Source organism: Thermobia domestica, chromosome 12 (genome assembly GCF_964235325.1).
Source record: "Thermobia domestica chromosome 12, izTheDome1.hap1.1, whole genome shotgun sequence".
In the NCBI taxonomy this organism is placed as follows: domain Eukaryota; kingdom Metazoa; phylum Arthropoda; class Insecta; order Zygentoma; family Lepismatidae; genus Thermobia; species Thermobia domestica.
The window spans coordinates 187,482,351-187,499,965 of NC_137465.1; the positions used below are offsets into that span (position 1 = coordinate 187,482,351).

At 37.4% G+C, this 17,615-nt stretch overlaps 1 protein-coding gene across 1 annotated transcript; it reads left to right on the forward strand.

The window, feature by feature from the left end:
* Window positions 1-1,002: 1,002 nt before the first annotated feature.
* On the forward strand, window positions 1,003-1,962 carry LOC145666210 (uncharacterized). Its single transcript, XM_081733277.1, has one exon. The coding sequence runs from the start codon at window positions 1,003-1,005 to the stop codon at window positions 1,960-1,962; it is 960 nt and encodes a 319-aa protein (XP_081589403.1).
* The last annotated feature ends 15,653 nt before the right edge of the window (window positions 1,963-17,615 follow it).

Sequence of the window (17,615 nt, forward strand, 5' to 3'; positions counted from 1 at the left end):
TCTTCTTCATACTCGCATTTATTGGAACTATTAGACCAAGTCTTAGCTATTGCTGAAAAACATTCACTTTTATTTAATGTAGATAAATCTGAATTTGGGGTCACTTCTGTTAAATGTCTAGGGCACATAGTTGAAAATGGTACAATTAAGCCAGACCCTGACAAAATCGCTGCCATTACTAACATACCAAAACCCAAAACCGTAAAACAACTCCGTAGTTGGCTAGCGAGTGTAAATTTTTTTCGTAACTTCTTTCCATATATTTTGCTAACTCTAGAACCACTGTACAAAGCACTTCGGGGAAATCCAAAAACATTAACCTGGAATTCTGATATGGATGAAGCATTCGAATAAATGCGAATAGCTCTGGTAAATCCTCCAATCTTACAATTATATAGTACACAAAACACAGAGCACATGTTAATGACAGATGCTTCGGCCGAAGGCATAGGAGCGTGTCTCTTTCAGAGAAAAATAGGAGAAAAAAATTATCATCCGGTATGCTACGTCTCAGCTCGTCATCCCCAAAGAATTCGACCTCTGCCAATTCATAATTTAGAACTTTTTGCGATTTTCTACTCGCTAATGAAGTTAAAGAAATATCTACTAGGTAAACATTTTACACTAGTAACGGATAATAAGAGTCTGCTAGCATTAAAGACTACTACCCAATTAACTCCTAAACTTACGAGGTGGTTGGAACAGATACAAACCTTTGATTTCACAATAGTTCACGTCAGGTCATATCGAAATTCACTGTCAGACCTATTAAGTCGGAACCCCTTGCCTTTTGCTGAAGAAGATATGAAACTTCTCGACACTGAAGTTCATCCCTTTCATCTCTTGGCATTAGATGGAAACACTGACATTGCGCAACTCCAAAGGGATGATCCCTTCTTCTCTAAAATAGTGCGAACCTTACTAACGGAAAATAAGGACGATAAAAACTACAAAACATGACAAAAGCAATACATTTTCAAAAAGAATTTACTATACCGTAACATGTATTCACCAACACAACCGCGCACCTTGTTATGCATACCGAGGGTACTGCGTGATACGGTATTTAACGAGTTTCACAATAACTCTTTAGTACATCCTGGATACCTGAAATTATACTACCTCATTCGTAGCACATACTATATCCCGAATCTAAAAAACTGGTTACATCACAAAGTAAACTCATGCTTAGATTGTGGCTACTTTAAACGGAGTTGCCAACAAAACATTGACACAGTTCAAAGAATACCGTCGGGTGACCTCTTCGACTGCTGGACCATAGATATATGTGGCAAACTTATGCCATCACAGGGTGACGAATATACACACTTTTATGTAGGTGTGGAACAAGTATCATCATTTACAGTCACTAAGCCCATAAAATCTCCTACTACAGATGCATTCATAGACTTCATTACAACTGAAATAATTATACCCTACGGCGTCATGCGCTGTTTACGTCTCGACCAACAACCAAGTCACATGAGCTCCAAATCAAAAGCATTTCTCAATTCTCTAGGCATTAAGGCCATATACGCGTTACCGAATTTGCATAAGTCCATAGGACAAGTAGAATCAAGAATTGCAAACTTGCAAACAGCCCTCAAATTTCTTACCAGACAGGACCACAAACAGTGGCCATTGCGTTTACACAAGGCTACGGCTACAATTAATCACACTCCATTAACACAGTTTGGGGTTTCACCATTCCACATTTTATTTGGAAAGGAAGTGAGATTTCCAATTCAGAACTTTCTTCCTGATGATACACTTCCCACTGACATCAATGACAGGCTAGTTATGCTCAAAGAACTACGGGACCTAATAGAATTCAGGAGGGAACAATTTTTTCAGAAGCATAAAGAAAAAGAGGAAGCCAAAAACACCCCCACCCAATTCATTCCCGGTTCCCAAGTTCTTTTGAAAAGACTCAGCACAAAGAAGAATGAAAGTGGAATTTGAGGCAACTTTATACAGGCCCACACAGAGTTCTGAATAAACTCGATGACAATTCATATCAGATTGATGTTGGAGGAAAAATAATTAATGTTGCAAAGAACAGACTTAAACTATACATTCCGGACACAGAGAAAAATACAGTTTTTGAAACTAAATATAACAAATACCTACGCGGCTTCAAGGAATAGGCAGCAGGCATGGCATACAACCCCACCCAAATCAAACTTATAGCCCAATCCACTCCCACAAAGCACGCAATCTCCGTTGCAGACAACTCATATAACTTCATTGCATCCTTTTCACGCGTTTTTTTCAACCACATTACTAAGACCATATTGTGATTATCTAAAACAGTAGTGCTCAGTGTGTCGCTCCCTAATTTGTCTCATGCAGCAATAATTATCGTTTCACTATATTAAAGCATCATAGATGAGTTGTAAAGACACGCTGCATGTATCTTTTGACGATCCTTAAGTGCATGGTATAACAGCGTATGGTCAGTAACGAAAAGTTGAGCACCACTACTCCCGACCAAACTCACTGCCATTCATTAAGTGTCTCTCCTTAGCCCATCTAAATTGTTAACAAACATCCCTAAGGAGATTTAATATCTCAAACAGTCATGATTTTGCACTTTCAAAACGGTCTAGCAATAGGATTAGTGATTTACATTCACTCTATGCTTCATTCACATTTGACCCTTATCCTTTTCCTTCCCATTCATTAACAGACACACTCATGCAAGCTTGCCGCCTTTGTCTCCCACTCGCATGATTCACTTAATCCTCCTATGAAAATATACACTGCACCTTCAAATTGAATTCTCAAAGATAACGAGAATGCAGTTCTCCCCCCCCCCAAAAAAATCTCTGTACTCCGCACATAACAACCCACGCAGCTGAGGTTTACGCGGATTGCTGATAACATCCAACACGTATAGCAGGACAACGAAATGTAAGATTATAGGTATTCATATTCTGGAAAACAATTCTACTACGGTAAAAGGGTACTCCTACTCCCCCTCCCCGGTATTTTGCCTTGAACCCAACCCAACATTTCAACATCATACTCCTTACATACACATCAAAAAAAAAAAGTAATGACATAGGCCGTCACTAACATGCGGGCCTACCCAGCAGGTGAACACTCGCGACCACCCCATAAGTTTTAGACACATTCTATTAGGATAATTGACATATTAAATGCTCCTAATAATAATAGATTAAATTCATTTTACACTTTAGAACGAATATCGCATGACACAAATTACGTCCCGATGGATTTTATAAGTACCGAGTGAGAGACCAGGATACATCAATGACAGAGGCTAAGCCTCACGCATCTAACGTTTATGAATTGAACCAGCCTGCAAACAGACATATGCATTACGTTGCCTTTCACTCATAAATCCCATTTTCAAAGAACAATAATAAAAACCAAAAATACTTTTAACTGGGGGAAAACGCCCCACCCCTTTCAGCCGATGTATTCAAATTGATAAAAAAGAATGTGCAAAGAAGAGGGAATGACTTATTGAGTGGGTCAAAAGCCCCCTCCCCAAATTGAATACCCATTCCTATCAACAGTTGTTTCACTTCAACTAACGAAAAAAAAAAAACTACCAAAACATAACTTCTTGTTCACTTTTCTCAGTAACACTGACTTTAGCAAGGTTCTAAAAAAAATGAACGAAAAAGAAATAAAAAGATAGGGGTTGAAAATAGACTAACACCCACCCTCAATAACCTCACATTACAGAACACCGGATTACATTCAGCTATTTTACATACGCATGTATTGTAAACGTTACGTACAACGCTGTGAAACTTACGGCCGAACTCACCTGCATTACAAATGCAGTTCGGCACTCATTTACTTAAGAGGCTCTAATTGTGACCTCATCACTGACGTCTATGCATCCATCCTTCTTTATCTCATGGACAAAATATTCGCGGTCATTTTGAACAACGACTTCTTCCTTCTAACCATCTCGAACATCATTAACCATTCATTAAAACTTATTACAATTCAATTGGAGACATCTGTTCTTATAGACAAACATCACAAAATAAATATAAAATTCAACTCTCATCAGATAGACGAAATGCGTTATTAACTACACCAGTTCATTAACAGAATGAAAATCCTATCTCGTTTCTGAACGAAATTTTATTAAGACCTAATAGGAACGGCTGAAACCTCACAATCTCATTGTGGGCCATGTCGCCTTCAAGGCATCCGCTCCTTTCGTTTTTCCTGTGCCTAAAACCTAAATTCTCTTTTCAGAGAAAGTGGCCATGTCGATTTCCTAAGCGAAATCATGCACAGGAAGCTAGCATTTAGCTAATGACATTCATGCAATATTGATAAAGTCACATTCCAACATTAACTCTAATTCTCATAATGAAACCATAAAATTCAAATTTAACAAAAGAAGAAAACATACCTATTATCTTCTAAATTGATGTCGTTGTGTTCCTCAAATTGACACTGATATATTCTCACAAATCTGTGTCCTTTTATTAAGGCAATTTTTAACGCATTAGCTCCGTATATACGCCCTCGGCGACATAAATGACGAACAGATCAATAACAAAATACACGTCGGACATAACATCTACAAGGTAAAAATACGATTTAAATCGGCAAAACTATGTTTTCGGTAGGCATGCCAACCTTGAAATTTCATTGATAAATAGGCTGCAAATGACACACATTTCCAGTTCATTCCAATTTCTTTTTACAAACAACTCTAAGGACAATTTATTATCTCATCATTAACTAACGTTCACTTCAGTTTATCTCATACTTAACAAAAAAAAAAAAAAAGACAAAAAAAATAAAGAGCAGAACTAACAAGAAACATTGTGAAAGTAACAATTAGATAATCATCTTCAGTTCATCTGATACCAAGGAAGTTCGTTTGCAGTACTAAACTTAACACCTCATGTCTTTCGGGCGAAAAAGAGAAATTCCATAGTATTGCATAGTACTTTAAAAACAATGCTGAATAATACAGAAAGCTTTAAAACGATTTACCCCGCAGCTACTAGTCTGCCTTGTTTTCATCATCCCATTCTCCGTCAACGAGAAACAATTAAAAAAAAAAAAAAAAAAAAAAAAAAGATCACGGAATCATTTCCTTCCCAGAACTAAACAACTACATGTCATTGAAAGTTCATACACAATATGAAGCATTTCAGTCTCTAACTTTTACCAGAGGTCATTTTCACAGCAACATCCTAATATTAGCACCAAGCAACTTACGCTGCCACACAAGAAGACATAGAACACCACAAGCTTCTTGATATACATAATAATAATAATAATAATAATAATAATAATAATAATAATAATAATAATAATAATAATAATAATAATAATAATAATAATAATAATACTTACAGTTACTTCCCTCTCTTTCCTACTGTTAATCATTTTAGGGCTATGCTGCTATAAAAAATACCTAGCCCACAAAACCTACCAACAAGTTAGACAGCATGTGGCTATCCCCCTTCAACAGATGATAGAATCCCCTCTTCCCATGGCTAATCCGTACTATTCTCCACAAAGAATTAGTAATTGTGTTTTATAATAAGTACCTATCCCCAGGTACCAGGAACACAGTACTGGCGAATCCATTAAAAAAAAAAAACGAAACTTCAACATTTAATATTTTTTGGTTTCTTCTATTTTTTTACATTTGTCCTTTATGAACCTACCTCTAATCCACATATTAACCTTCTCTTAGCCCACAGATCTGTAATTTGCTGCATCTAAGTTTAATCCTTCTATGTAACCCATTCACGCGCATACCGACAAAATATATAAAAAATATACAATTATAATTGCACTGGGAATTTGCTGTCATGTCTCTGCCTTGAAATGAGAAAAGCATGTCTTTTTTCTATCGCATAAATCTGGTATAAAAACAATACCTCACCCACCTACACAACAAACAAACATCCAAGCCTCTCCTCTATCTCATTCCTTTCACGTCATTCATCATACCTCTCATCCATTGATCCTCTCAAGCAATGATGCCTCCACCAGTAGCATCGAGGAATGGTGCACAGTGGTTCGATTCTCCATGCTGGATTCTGCTTCCGTTCTATTCTCCATGCTGGATGACGCAGACGTCTCCTCCACAACTCCAAAGAAGAATATGGTTCCCACACCCATTCAACCTACTGCCAAGGTCGTGTAGTGGTTTCTCATAGAAACAGACTTGCCAATGGACTATCATGGTAATTCAAGACAACAACGGGTTGTTATACTCCTTCCACAGGCGGAGTGTATCAAAGAAGAGGCAGTCCAGGTGACGAGCACCCGGAAATTTTCACCCCCAATGGATGACAGTCTACCCCCCCTTTCAGCGGACTGGAGGACTGGGTCATGCCATGTTCTTGTGTTCTTGCAAATTGTGATGCAGTGTAGAACACCGTTGTACAGTGATACAGTACGATGTTGTGATTGTGATTCCTATTCTCGTTTATTCCTTTACGAATTCTTCTTTTTTCACATTTTTTTGAACCTAATACATGATGTGATAGTGTTAAGTAGCTCACTGCCAGGACAGATTTAAAGAAAAAAATATATATGGATAAGACAGACAAACACTAAACGGTGTTATTCGAATCCTGTACTATTTCAGTGGGGGAATGTGTTGGGAAACAGATTTAAAGAAAAAAAAAACAAATGGATAAGATAATCTGTGGTTAAATGAATTTTAAAAAGGTGAACAATTAAAATGTTTTGTTCAAATAACTTGGCCTAAGGGACAAGATAAACAAAAGAACAAGGCCTCTTAATTGTGAAAACCATGATAAAGTGGGGGATATAAGGAGAATCCAGGCAGGCTAAATGGACGGAAGCAGCCAAAGACGAAGGAAAAGTTATTCAGCCATGTGGGCGAGAGGATTTCATCTAACATTCATGTAAGACCTTTTCTCTCTTTGTAAAATCTAAGTTAGAGAAGAATCTGAGCCAAGTAAGGTCTCTCGTGTATAATATTTTGTAATTACGAAATTTACTTTATTTTAATGTAATTTTATTGTGTTTTTGCATTTTCATATACTCTCTCAGTGTTAATAAAGTTTGCTTACTTAAGTATTCCTCCCGGTTCTTTTACTGACTTCCCCAGAGAAGAGATAAGAACCATAATTTTTAAATTGGCTTTAGTAGAATACTGACTACCGATACTCATGAGTGTCGAGTTAACATTTTTATTAATCAATACTGTTTGGGTTCAGTGGTATCCTTTATATTCTAAACGGCAAGTGTTACAGGTCGATTAAACTTTAACGATCCTTCATAAGAGAAATATATAGCTTATCTTTTCTGTGACGCATTTATCTCTGTTAAAACTTGTAGGTATTTTTCAGTGCAATGTTTGACACATACAGAGACGAAAACAACAAGCGAAATAGGCAATGAGAGTGAATCATGTTGGTTAGAATTGAATTAGAGCCTCGTTGTGTATTACGAAGTTTAGTTTTCGTACCGTGCCAGGTCAGTTCGGATCATCGGTCTATTCCAGTTAGACCGGGTCACTCTAGGTCATGGGTCTATTCTGCTCAGATCGGGTTACTCCAAATGATGGGTCTATCTGGGTCAGACTAGCTCACTCCAGGTCACTGGTCTGTCTGGATCACCGGGTCTGGTTGGTCACGGGTTTAATTGCCTCTGTATTATGATGACCACATTCGTGTCTGACTATACAGGTGAGGCATCTCCTGTGTTCCATAGAGATGCAAGGGCTCGAAAAAAAAAACGGCTTTTTTGAAAAAAAAACTCGGTTTTTTCTGCTTCGCTTTTTTGTTTGGGAAATTTTGGGCTTTTTTGAAAATTTTGGTTTAAACTGATAAAGCAGACTTTGTTTCGCTTCTATACAACAACAACAACAAAAAACTCATTTAAATAGTGGTTGATGCAGATAATAATATGAAACCTCGAAAATAAACCATGAATTTCAAAAAGATTTTTTAAAATTCTTAACACATTTACATTATGAATTCCAAACGATTAACCAATATATGTAATAATATTTTAACCTCTTATATACAATAACTAATTTAAAAAATGATACACAAATAACTAGCAAAATTGTATGTAGTATTTTTACTTCAAAATATTACACACCTCTTTTTGAAGTAAAATAAAGAAAAACATGAGAGAAATATACACATGAAGAGCTTCGTTTCGGGTGGTTCTGTACATTCTTGAAATTTTTCAGTTAAGTTTTAACTTTCATATACATTGTATGAATATTTCGAACAAATTTTTCACTGATTGATCACATACGTAATAATATGTTACCACCTATCAGGTGCTTCGGATCTGCAAAATCGGTAAAGCTCCAAATTCTGTGATGCACTGACTGCTCCTTAAGCTTATTCAGAATCGGGAAAGTATCGATTTTTCTGTTCATGGATCATATACGTAATAGACTGTTCATCTGAACGTGTGTTTCCTAGGCTGTAGAATATACAACCACCATCACGGTTTACCCAATGCTGAAGGTTTCTGAACTTTTAACAAGAAAATTCAACATATAGTTACGAAACATTTTTTTATAAAAAAGAAAAACTATGGAATACATTTAAAAAGAGTGGAAGAATCAATCACTGTTCCAATTCACAAGAAAGACGACAAATTTGTTTGTAATAATTATCGAGGCATTTCTCTTAACATTCTATAAATAAGTTTGATCCCATACGCAGATGAAATTATTGGAGATTATCAGTGTGAATTTAGTCGAAATCGACCAGATATTTCCCATTCTACAAATACTCGAAAAGAAATGGGCATATACCCAGTACATCAACTGTTTATTGATTTTAGAAAGGCTTACAACTCGGTAAGGAGGGAAACATTGTACAACACTCTTACAGAATTTGGAATACCGAAAAAGCTAGATTTATTAAGTGTTTAAATGAATTCCAGAGTAAAGTCCGAGTGGAAAAATGCGAGCTTGGCCTGAAACAAGGATATGCGTTATCGCCGATATTATTCAGCTTTGTTCCGGAGTACGCTATAAGAAAAATCAAATATAGGAACCAGGGCATAGAGTTGAATGGTATTCCAGGTTATGGTGTATGCTGATGATGTAAATCTGATAGAACGATCGAAAGAAATACATAGGCCTTATTAAACTCTTGCAGGGACATGAGTAAATGCAGAGAAATCTAAATACAAGGAAGTTCACAAGGAAGTTACGGCAAATAATGAATGCGTTAAAATATCAATTAATACTTTCGACACAGTGGATACTTTCAAATATCTTGGGTCAGTATTACCAAACCAAAATCATACCCACAAAGAAATTAAATGTCGACTAAAATCAGGTAATTCTTGTTATTATTCAGTTCAAAATATTTTGTCGTCGCGAATTCTGTCAAGGAATTTAAAACTTAAAATATATAAAATGATAACCATGTCTGTTATGCTTTATGGTTGTGAAACATGGTCGCTTACGCTGAGGGAAGAACGCAGACTGAAATTATTTGAGAATAAAATTCTGAGACGAATATTTGGACCCAAGAGGAACGGGAATGGGGAATGGCGGAAACTTCATAAGGAGGAACTGCATAATTTATACTGTTTACCAAACATCGTTAGAAAAAAAAAATGAAATCTTTGAGTTTTACGTCCCACGGTTATGCCGGTTAGGCTAAAGGAGACGGTGATTATGAGAAATGAACGAAATGGTGGAATGAAGAAAGTGGGAGGAAACGGCAGAACCCCGAGAAAACCCACGCACACGGTGTGTGTCCACCACAAAGTTCACTTGGCGGAGGCTGGGATTGAACCCGGGACCCCAAGCACCAGAGGTGAACGCTCTACCACTGAGCCCAAACATCGTTAGAGTCATCAAGTCTAGGAGGCTCAGGTGAACAGGTCATGTAGTCAGAATGAAAAAAAAAGTAGGAACGCTTTCAAAGTTTTAACTGGAAATCCAATCGGGAAACGTCGATCAGGAAAACCTAGGCCCAGATGGGAGGACAATATTAAGATGGATCTAGCAGAAATAGGAATACAGAGTAGAAACTGGATTGTATTGGATAAGGACAAGAGTCAATGGAGTGCTTTTGTGGCCACAGAGAAAGAGAGAGAGAGAATATATTTAAGTTAAGCACAACTGCACAACAAACATGAGCGAGTGGTTAGCTTTCGCGCTTCTATCGTGAAGTCCGGGATTCAACCTCGCATTCGACCACTTTGACAAAAGTTTTTCTGAATTCCATCTGTGAATGTAGAGATAGTGCGTGTACTGTGTGTCCTGGCCGACTTACTTTCTAATCATTTTTAAATCTTTGTAATTATTAATTACCAGCTGTGATGGGTTTGCGAAGAGGGTTAGGGTGGGGATGTCTTTCGGATTGAAGCCTCTACCCCGAAATTAGGGAATTTCTAAAACAAACTAAATATTAGTTTTGCCTTTACTCATAAACTTCAAGCTGTCCTCAAATAAAAAAAAAAAAAAAATTAGGAATTTTTAGAAAAACTAAGCATTATTAAGAAAAGCCCCTCCCAAAATACTTTTCTAAATCCGCCACTGATTATCAAGGTTGTATCTGGAAGATTACAGCTCAATATACAAACAAAACGAAATAGTTGTTATGCTTATACTCATAAACTTAAGCTCCTCTTAAATAAAAGTTAGGAATTTTTTTTAAAAAAAGAAAACAAACATTATTTAGAAAAAAACCTCCCAAATATTTTTCTAAATTCGATACTGGTTATTTCTATCAAATGGTATTCAAGGTTGTGTCCGGAAGATTATTTTTAAATCATTCCACAGCTACAGTATAACGGAAATGTGGAAGTACGCTCTGACAGACATATTGAAAAACGTACGCTCTGATGGATATATTGAAAAACATAAGTTTAATTATGTGCTAGAAGCTAAGTTCTAAGAAGTGAAACACAGATGACTAAAAGGAAATGATCTAGAGAAGAAAAAATGTCGATAATTCAGAAGTTAAAATAAAGTTAAATAGCTTCTAAAATTGCCCTTAAATACTACGTACTTTATGGTTACTTTAATTCATAAACCATGTGCTCCATCCATCATGACGGTGAATTCCAGAGCGAAATATGACATTCAGGTCATGGAATCTTATTTAAGTTTAGAGTATACTATAAGAAAGCTATTTAAACAGAAAAATCATTAAAATGAAAAAAGCCAAATTTTCCAAAATTCTCGTTTTTCCCCAAAAAAGCCGGCTTTTTATGTGCAAAAAACCATCGATTCAAAAAAGCCGTCTTTTTTTTTTTTTTTCATCTCTAGTGTTCCACGTCGCCTCATCAATTCCTCACCGAGCGTTGTGATGAACTATTACTAGATTCCGTGCCCGCTTACGTTTAATACATAGTATTTATTTATTTTGAAGAGACAACGTTATATTATCGATAAGGTTTGGGCCAGGTTAACTGTAGATAATGCATGGAACTTCTTTCTTACAGGATGGTGAGCGATCGCACGTGGCACGCAATATGACTCGATGATCCAGTGCTTTGTTGCTGTAGCGTTTACTTAGTCTACAATATATTGAACACGTTGAATCCATGAATTCACAATTCCTCGTACAGCAGAGACCTCTTCCGGCCAGAGCTAATAAGCTTCTGGACCGTACCGCAGGCTCATAATTTCCTATACTCCAGGGGAGGAACCAAGGTGTTAACCTTTCTATACCTTCTCGTGTCACAGCCATTGTGGACACCCTTGATTGATCCACGCGCTGATGACCTCTGGGCGTACAATTCGCAGAGTTTATTGATACCTGTAATCATTTCACACTTCTACCTTAAACAGTATTGCACATTTTGAGCAGGTAATTAATTCTTCTTACACTTCGTGGTGTCATATTTTAAGTGCCTATCAGTGTATACAAAAATCCACTATTTCCCAATAAATAGCCTGATACCCCAAAGGCCGCGATTGGTCCTTCTTTGTAGATGCATGCCGGGAGGAGTTCAGTTTTCCTAAGGATGGAAGGACATCACCTTTGAATTTCACACCTCTTATTTTTCCAGCACGGTACATCACGGACACATTGGGAAAAAGAAAATCAACATAATAACGAGGTGGACACATGAAGACAACCAGTATCACAGAACGGCTCGGACGTCGTATGACAATGACGGACGCAACAAGAGGGGCTAAAGAGGGTGGTATGCGCAAATCACCGTCAACTGGAGCACGTAATCCACCAGGAGGTCTAACAGGGGACGGGTACATCTTTATAGCTCCACACTATCAGAACAGACCTCCACGCTCTAAAATTCCGTCGGAGAGAAGTTGCACACAACCCTACAATATCACTCGAACAAATCAGGCTGGTCTAGACTTACATTGTGTGATGCCCATAAAGCTTGGACAGTAGATCAACTGAAGACCATACTATGCAGTGATGAATCAAGATACACATGATTCTAGTCAGGTGAAGAGTTTGAGCGTGAAGCCAATCCAGAGAAAGCTTCTCAGCTATGTTGCGCCAACAGTGAAATTTGGAGACGATGATGTTATGCTGAGGTTTATTTTCTTCTAATAAGAGCTAAGCTCTCTTTTTGTCGTCCCTAGTAGCATGAACAATGGTTAATACTTAAACAATGGACAGTTCATCGCTTTCTACATACTGCAGTAGTCCTATTCAATTGACTGACATTAATATAAAGTTGCCAATGTTTCCTGCAAGCGATCCAGCATTGTTATGTATTGATAACCAATAACTCTGTGCGATTGGACTCTCCTACTCAATGTCCCTTGAACCTGATAAGACATCTGTAGGACGAGTTGGAACGCCGTTTAAGATCCACCCGAATCGTCCCAATTCACAGGCGGAACTGGGTGCTGTCTTGAGAGAGGTAATGGGCGACCATAATGTCTGATATCAGAAACCCGTGCCAACACTTCCGTACGCTTCGATCCAGGCAGTTGATAACCCAGCATCTCATGCATTGGCATCAACTTTCTTGTTCTGAGAGATAAGAGTGTCCGGTGACTTCTTGGGCCTCAAGGTTCACTTTAAGTCCTACAGCTTCCTTGGATCCGCGCATGGCCGGATCCGGGGGGGGATCGGGGCGATCGCCACCTCCAGAAGAGGAAACTTTCTTATTTTTTATATATAAATAAAATCCATCCCAAAGTTTGGAGCCCTTAAAAGTAACAGTATGACAGCCCACCACCCTCCCCAGAAGTCGGTCCTGGATCCGCGTATACATTTACATACTATATATATATCGTTAAGTTTTGTTTTAGTTTGTTTATTTCATTGAACATAATCCTGTTAATATTCTTAGAATTACCCTATCACTATTGTTTTCCTTTGTATTTCTTAAATGTTGTTGCAATGTAAGAGAAGACGTTTACAACATTTTCTATATACCATTTATTGATTTTTCAGTGTGTGGAATGTAAATTACTTTGGACATGTTTTCAACCTAAAAGACGAGAGTGAAATTTATGGTTAGTGCCTCACAAATATTGAACACACGTCTTGGGAGGGCCTTTTTTTTCACAAATGCTGGTCTGCTTTGGAAATTATGAAGGTTAGGGTCAGAGGAGGTGTTAATTTGGTCTGCTTAACGCTTCATCTCCTACTACGTGCGTATCACTCATTTAACAGATTGTACAGCTCAACGTTGGGGGAAAGAAGAGGAAGAGGAAGTCCATTTCTTCAACATCTCATGTCAATCTCCCAAAAATTCTTGCAACAGTATATTCTGTTCTTCATTAGGGCCCAGATTTCTTTAAACACATACGTGTATATCCAAATTAGTAGTCAGGTCTTCAGTATGACGCTAATCATACGTTAAAACGAGTTTGTATAAGGCCCTATACGTTTAACATTACAGTCTCTCACACAGTTGCACAACGGACCTTATCCAAGTATAAGTGTGACTTCGAATGACCAATGGACCATAGAATGACCATGACCATTGGATTTCGTGTCCTAGTAGAGAAAGGATACATTGTCAATCGCAATCGTCGTGGAGGGTGAGAAGATCAAAAGGCAACGCGATATGCTTCGCGCATCGGGACCCGAGATTCACAGATTGCACCATGAAATTTCTATCGGAGGGTTGGAGAAAACTGTAATAATGGTGCAGAAATAAAATATATCGGATGATGCTTTTGAGAGAGAGACTCTGCAGCAATTTGCTTTACTTCAAAACCTTGCACTTTTAAACGTGCTTTTCTGTTTTGTTATTGTCGCAACTTAACGGATTTAGAAGCCTGGCCATGGATTTTCTGATGTAGGTTGTATTGACATTTTGACCAGTTGCCCGTTTGCACAAGGTTATTCTAGAGAGTTGAGATTTGTTCTATCTTCTTTTATTTAACAATACTTTCATACAATATGCTACTTGACCCCAGGTTCCATTTGCAAATTTTGAGTTGGACCCCACCTGGGACCCTGCGAGTGCCCCGGGAACACAAATTTTTCATTGGTGCTGGGCTCCCCACACTAATTTGATATGTATTCGCTGAGTTTCCTTACCCGACCGTTCCCGAAAAATCTGACCCGGAATCCGACTTTGTAATGTAGCCTATAGTATGGAGCTCAATTTCTAACTTTTCACGCTTATATCTTCGCAACGGTTGCGATCGAGGATGTATCCCTTTTCGTGTTATGTTCTTTTGGGACAAGGTAACCAACAGCCATAGTCTCGACTCGAAGTCGGAGTTACACTTGGATAGGTTCCCTCGTTAGTAGAGTGTTACGAGTGCAGATGGTATGTTTTCTTGCAACGTTGAATCGATACCAAAAACCCACTTCTCTATCTAACTTAGAATATTACCGTTTTTGTTCTATCGCGACCACGGTTGAAACAGGAAATGGTTGATTTCTACCAGTTCCGGTTTGAACAGAGGGTTAACAGTTGAGATGGAACATGTTTTTGGGCTGCTGAATTCATTGAAAAAAAGAAAAGAAAAAAGAAAAAGAAAAGAAAACGCTTCTCGATATCTCTTATTGTTTTCGCTATTGACGGCCAAACGAACGGACAGCCGTTCTGCAAGACTTCCGACACTTATGAATAGCACAATTTGGAAGTCAAATAACAAGAAACTGTCGGAATAACAGATCAAGTTACAAAGAACTGTAGAATAACCATCAAATAACTAATAACTGATTGATCAATCAATCAAGTAAGAAACATTTGTTAAAATGATTACTAGAACAAGGGAAGTGTTTTCGAACAATCAGTCAAGTAACAAGTAAAGGAACGAATAATCAATCATTAACAAATAATTATTGAAATAACTACTCAAATAAGAAATAAATGTTCAGATACTTACTTGAATAACGAATAATTGCTCAAATAATCAATCAGGTAACAAATATTCACTCAAGAAACGAATAATAATTGATCAATTAATTATTTAAACCAAAAATACTTGCTAAAATAACTACTCAAATAATGAATAACTCTGTAGATACTTATTCGAATAACAAATAATTGTACGAATAATTATTCAAATTACAATAATTACTAATAGACAAATACTGAAATGACAAAAAACTTTTGTAGCTCTCGTCTCGAGTAGTCAAGTGGCTCTCAGATTCTCTGTATCAAGGTACTAAGGTTAATTTCCTGATATAAATATACTCTAGATCCGGGTCAGGAGGAGAACTACCTCTGATATCTTTCATAGTTCGGAAAACTGTACAACTATTACATCTAGCCTATCGAGTTGCTATCCAAAAACTACAACTTAACGTTAAAGCTTCAATAGAGTGTGCATAATATGACAAGTATACAAAATCAGTTTTTCTTAACAGTTGCTAATTTTATTATATTTTTCTTAATAAAATTAGCAACTGTTAAGAAAAACTGATTTCGTAAACTTGTCATACTATGGACAACTTGGCATACTATGAAGTAATGTTTGTCTTTATTTCAGTATTTGCTATACATAAGTTTAATTTCACTCTATAAGTAGCAGTATATAGAAGTATGTATAATACAATATTAATTATAAAAACTTCATCGCTGAGAATAAATAAGATCATGACGTAAGGTAAACAGTCAAGTAGGAGTTTTAATCACGATTTGATGTTCCAATTAAGTCTGTGTTTAGTACGTCATCATGAGAAGGAATGATTTAACATACTCTCTATCATTTTGGGTTGAAGACAGTCAAACGCTAAGTGTACAGTACTTTCATAAATACCTGATTTTTTTTTTTTTTAGTTGGATGGTTAATTCAGGCCTTCTTCGTGACCAATTTTGAGTCACAAATTTTACGGAAGTTTTCGTGGGGAGCTGGTAGGATTGCAGATAAGAGTATCTTTTAATACCAGGCTATATAATAAGTGAATCTAAAGCTTAAAATGAAATGAAATTAATTTTTTTCAGTTTAACGACCCACGATTATGCCCTTTAGGCTAAAGGAGATTATGATTAAAGCAAGAGGATGATGATGGAAGAATTGGTGGGAGGAAACGGGGACATCCCGAGAAAATCCACGTACACGATGTTCTCCACCACAAACTTACTTGCTCGGGGATCGGAAAAACAGAACCCCTCGCATCAGAAGAAAGCGTTCTACAACTGAGCCACCGTTCTCCCCACCTAAAGTTTACACGTGAGATCCTAACCAGATAAACTGGGATCCAAAATCGAATCGAGAAGGTGAGTACTCTAACCATATAGCCTAGGAGGTAGCCTGAAAATTATTTTATCATATGAGAAAACTTTTAAGTCGAAGTTGATCTGTCCTTCTCGCCTTCTCCCCTTATCTTTGCCACATTCCAGTGGAAATCATTGATAGACTACAAAAAAAAAAAAAAAAAAAAAAGTTGTATCATCTCAAGGTCGGTCATATTTTTAAAAAACAAAAGTCAAAATTGTATGTTGTATCAAGGTTTCCTCGTCTCATCTTCTAAAGTGTCTAGAAGCCTCGTCTCGTCTTCTAAAGTGTGTAGAAGCTTCGTCTCCTTTCCTAAAGTGTATAGAAGACTCGTCTCATCTCCTAAATTGTGTAGAAGCCTCGTTTCATCTCCTAAAGTGTATAGAAGCCTCGTCTCATCTCCTAAAGCGTGTAGAAGCTTCGTCTCATCTTACTAAGCGTATAGAAGCTTCGTCTCATCTCGCAAAGTGTATAGAAGCCTCGTCTCATCTCCTAAAGTGTATAGAAGCCTCGTCTCATCTCCTAAAGTGTGTAGAAGCCTCGTCTTATCTCGCAAAGTGTAGAGAAGTCTCATCTTGCCTCCTAAAGTGTATAGAAGCCTCGTCTCATCTCCTAAAGTGTATAGAAGCCTCGTCTCATCTCCTAAAGCGTGTAGAAGCTTTGTCTCATCTTCTAAAGTGGGTAGAAGCCTCGTCTCATCTCCTAAAGTGTATAGAAGCCTCGTCTCATCTCCTAAAGTGTATAGAAGCCTCGTCTCATCTCCTAAAGCGTGTAGAAGCTTCGTCTCATCTTACAAAGTGTATAGAAGCCTCGTCTCATCTCCTAAAGTGTATAAAAGCTTCGTCTCATCTCCAAAAGTGTGTAGAAACCTCGTCTCATCTCGCAAAGTGTATAAAAGTCTCGTCTCATCTCCTAAAATGTATAAAAACCTCGTGTCATCTCCTAAAGTGTGTAGAAGCCTCGTCTCATCTCGCAAAGTGTAGAGAAGCCTCGTCTTGTCTCCTAAAGTGTATAG

What these genes read in the sequence shown, in the direction of transcription:
- LOC145666210 (XM_081733277.1), top strand. Translation starts at nt 1,003, where the DNA reads ATGTATTCACCAACACAACCGCGCACCTTGTTATGCATACCGAGGGTA.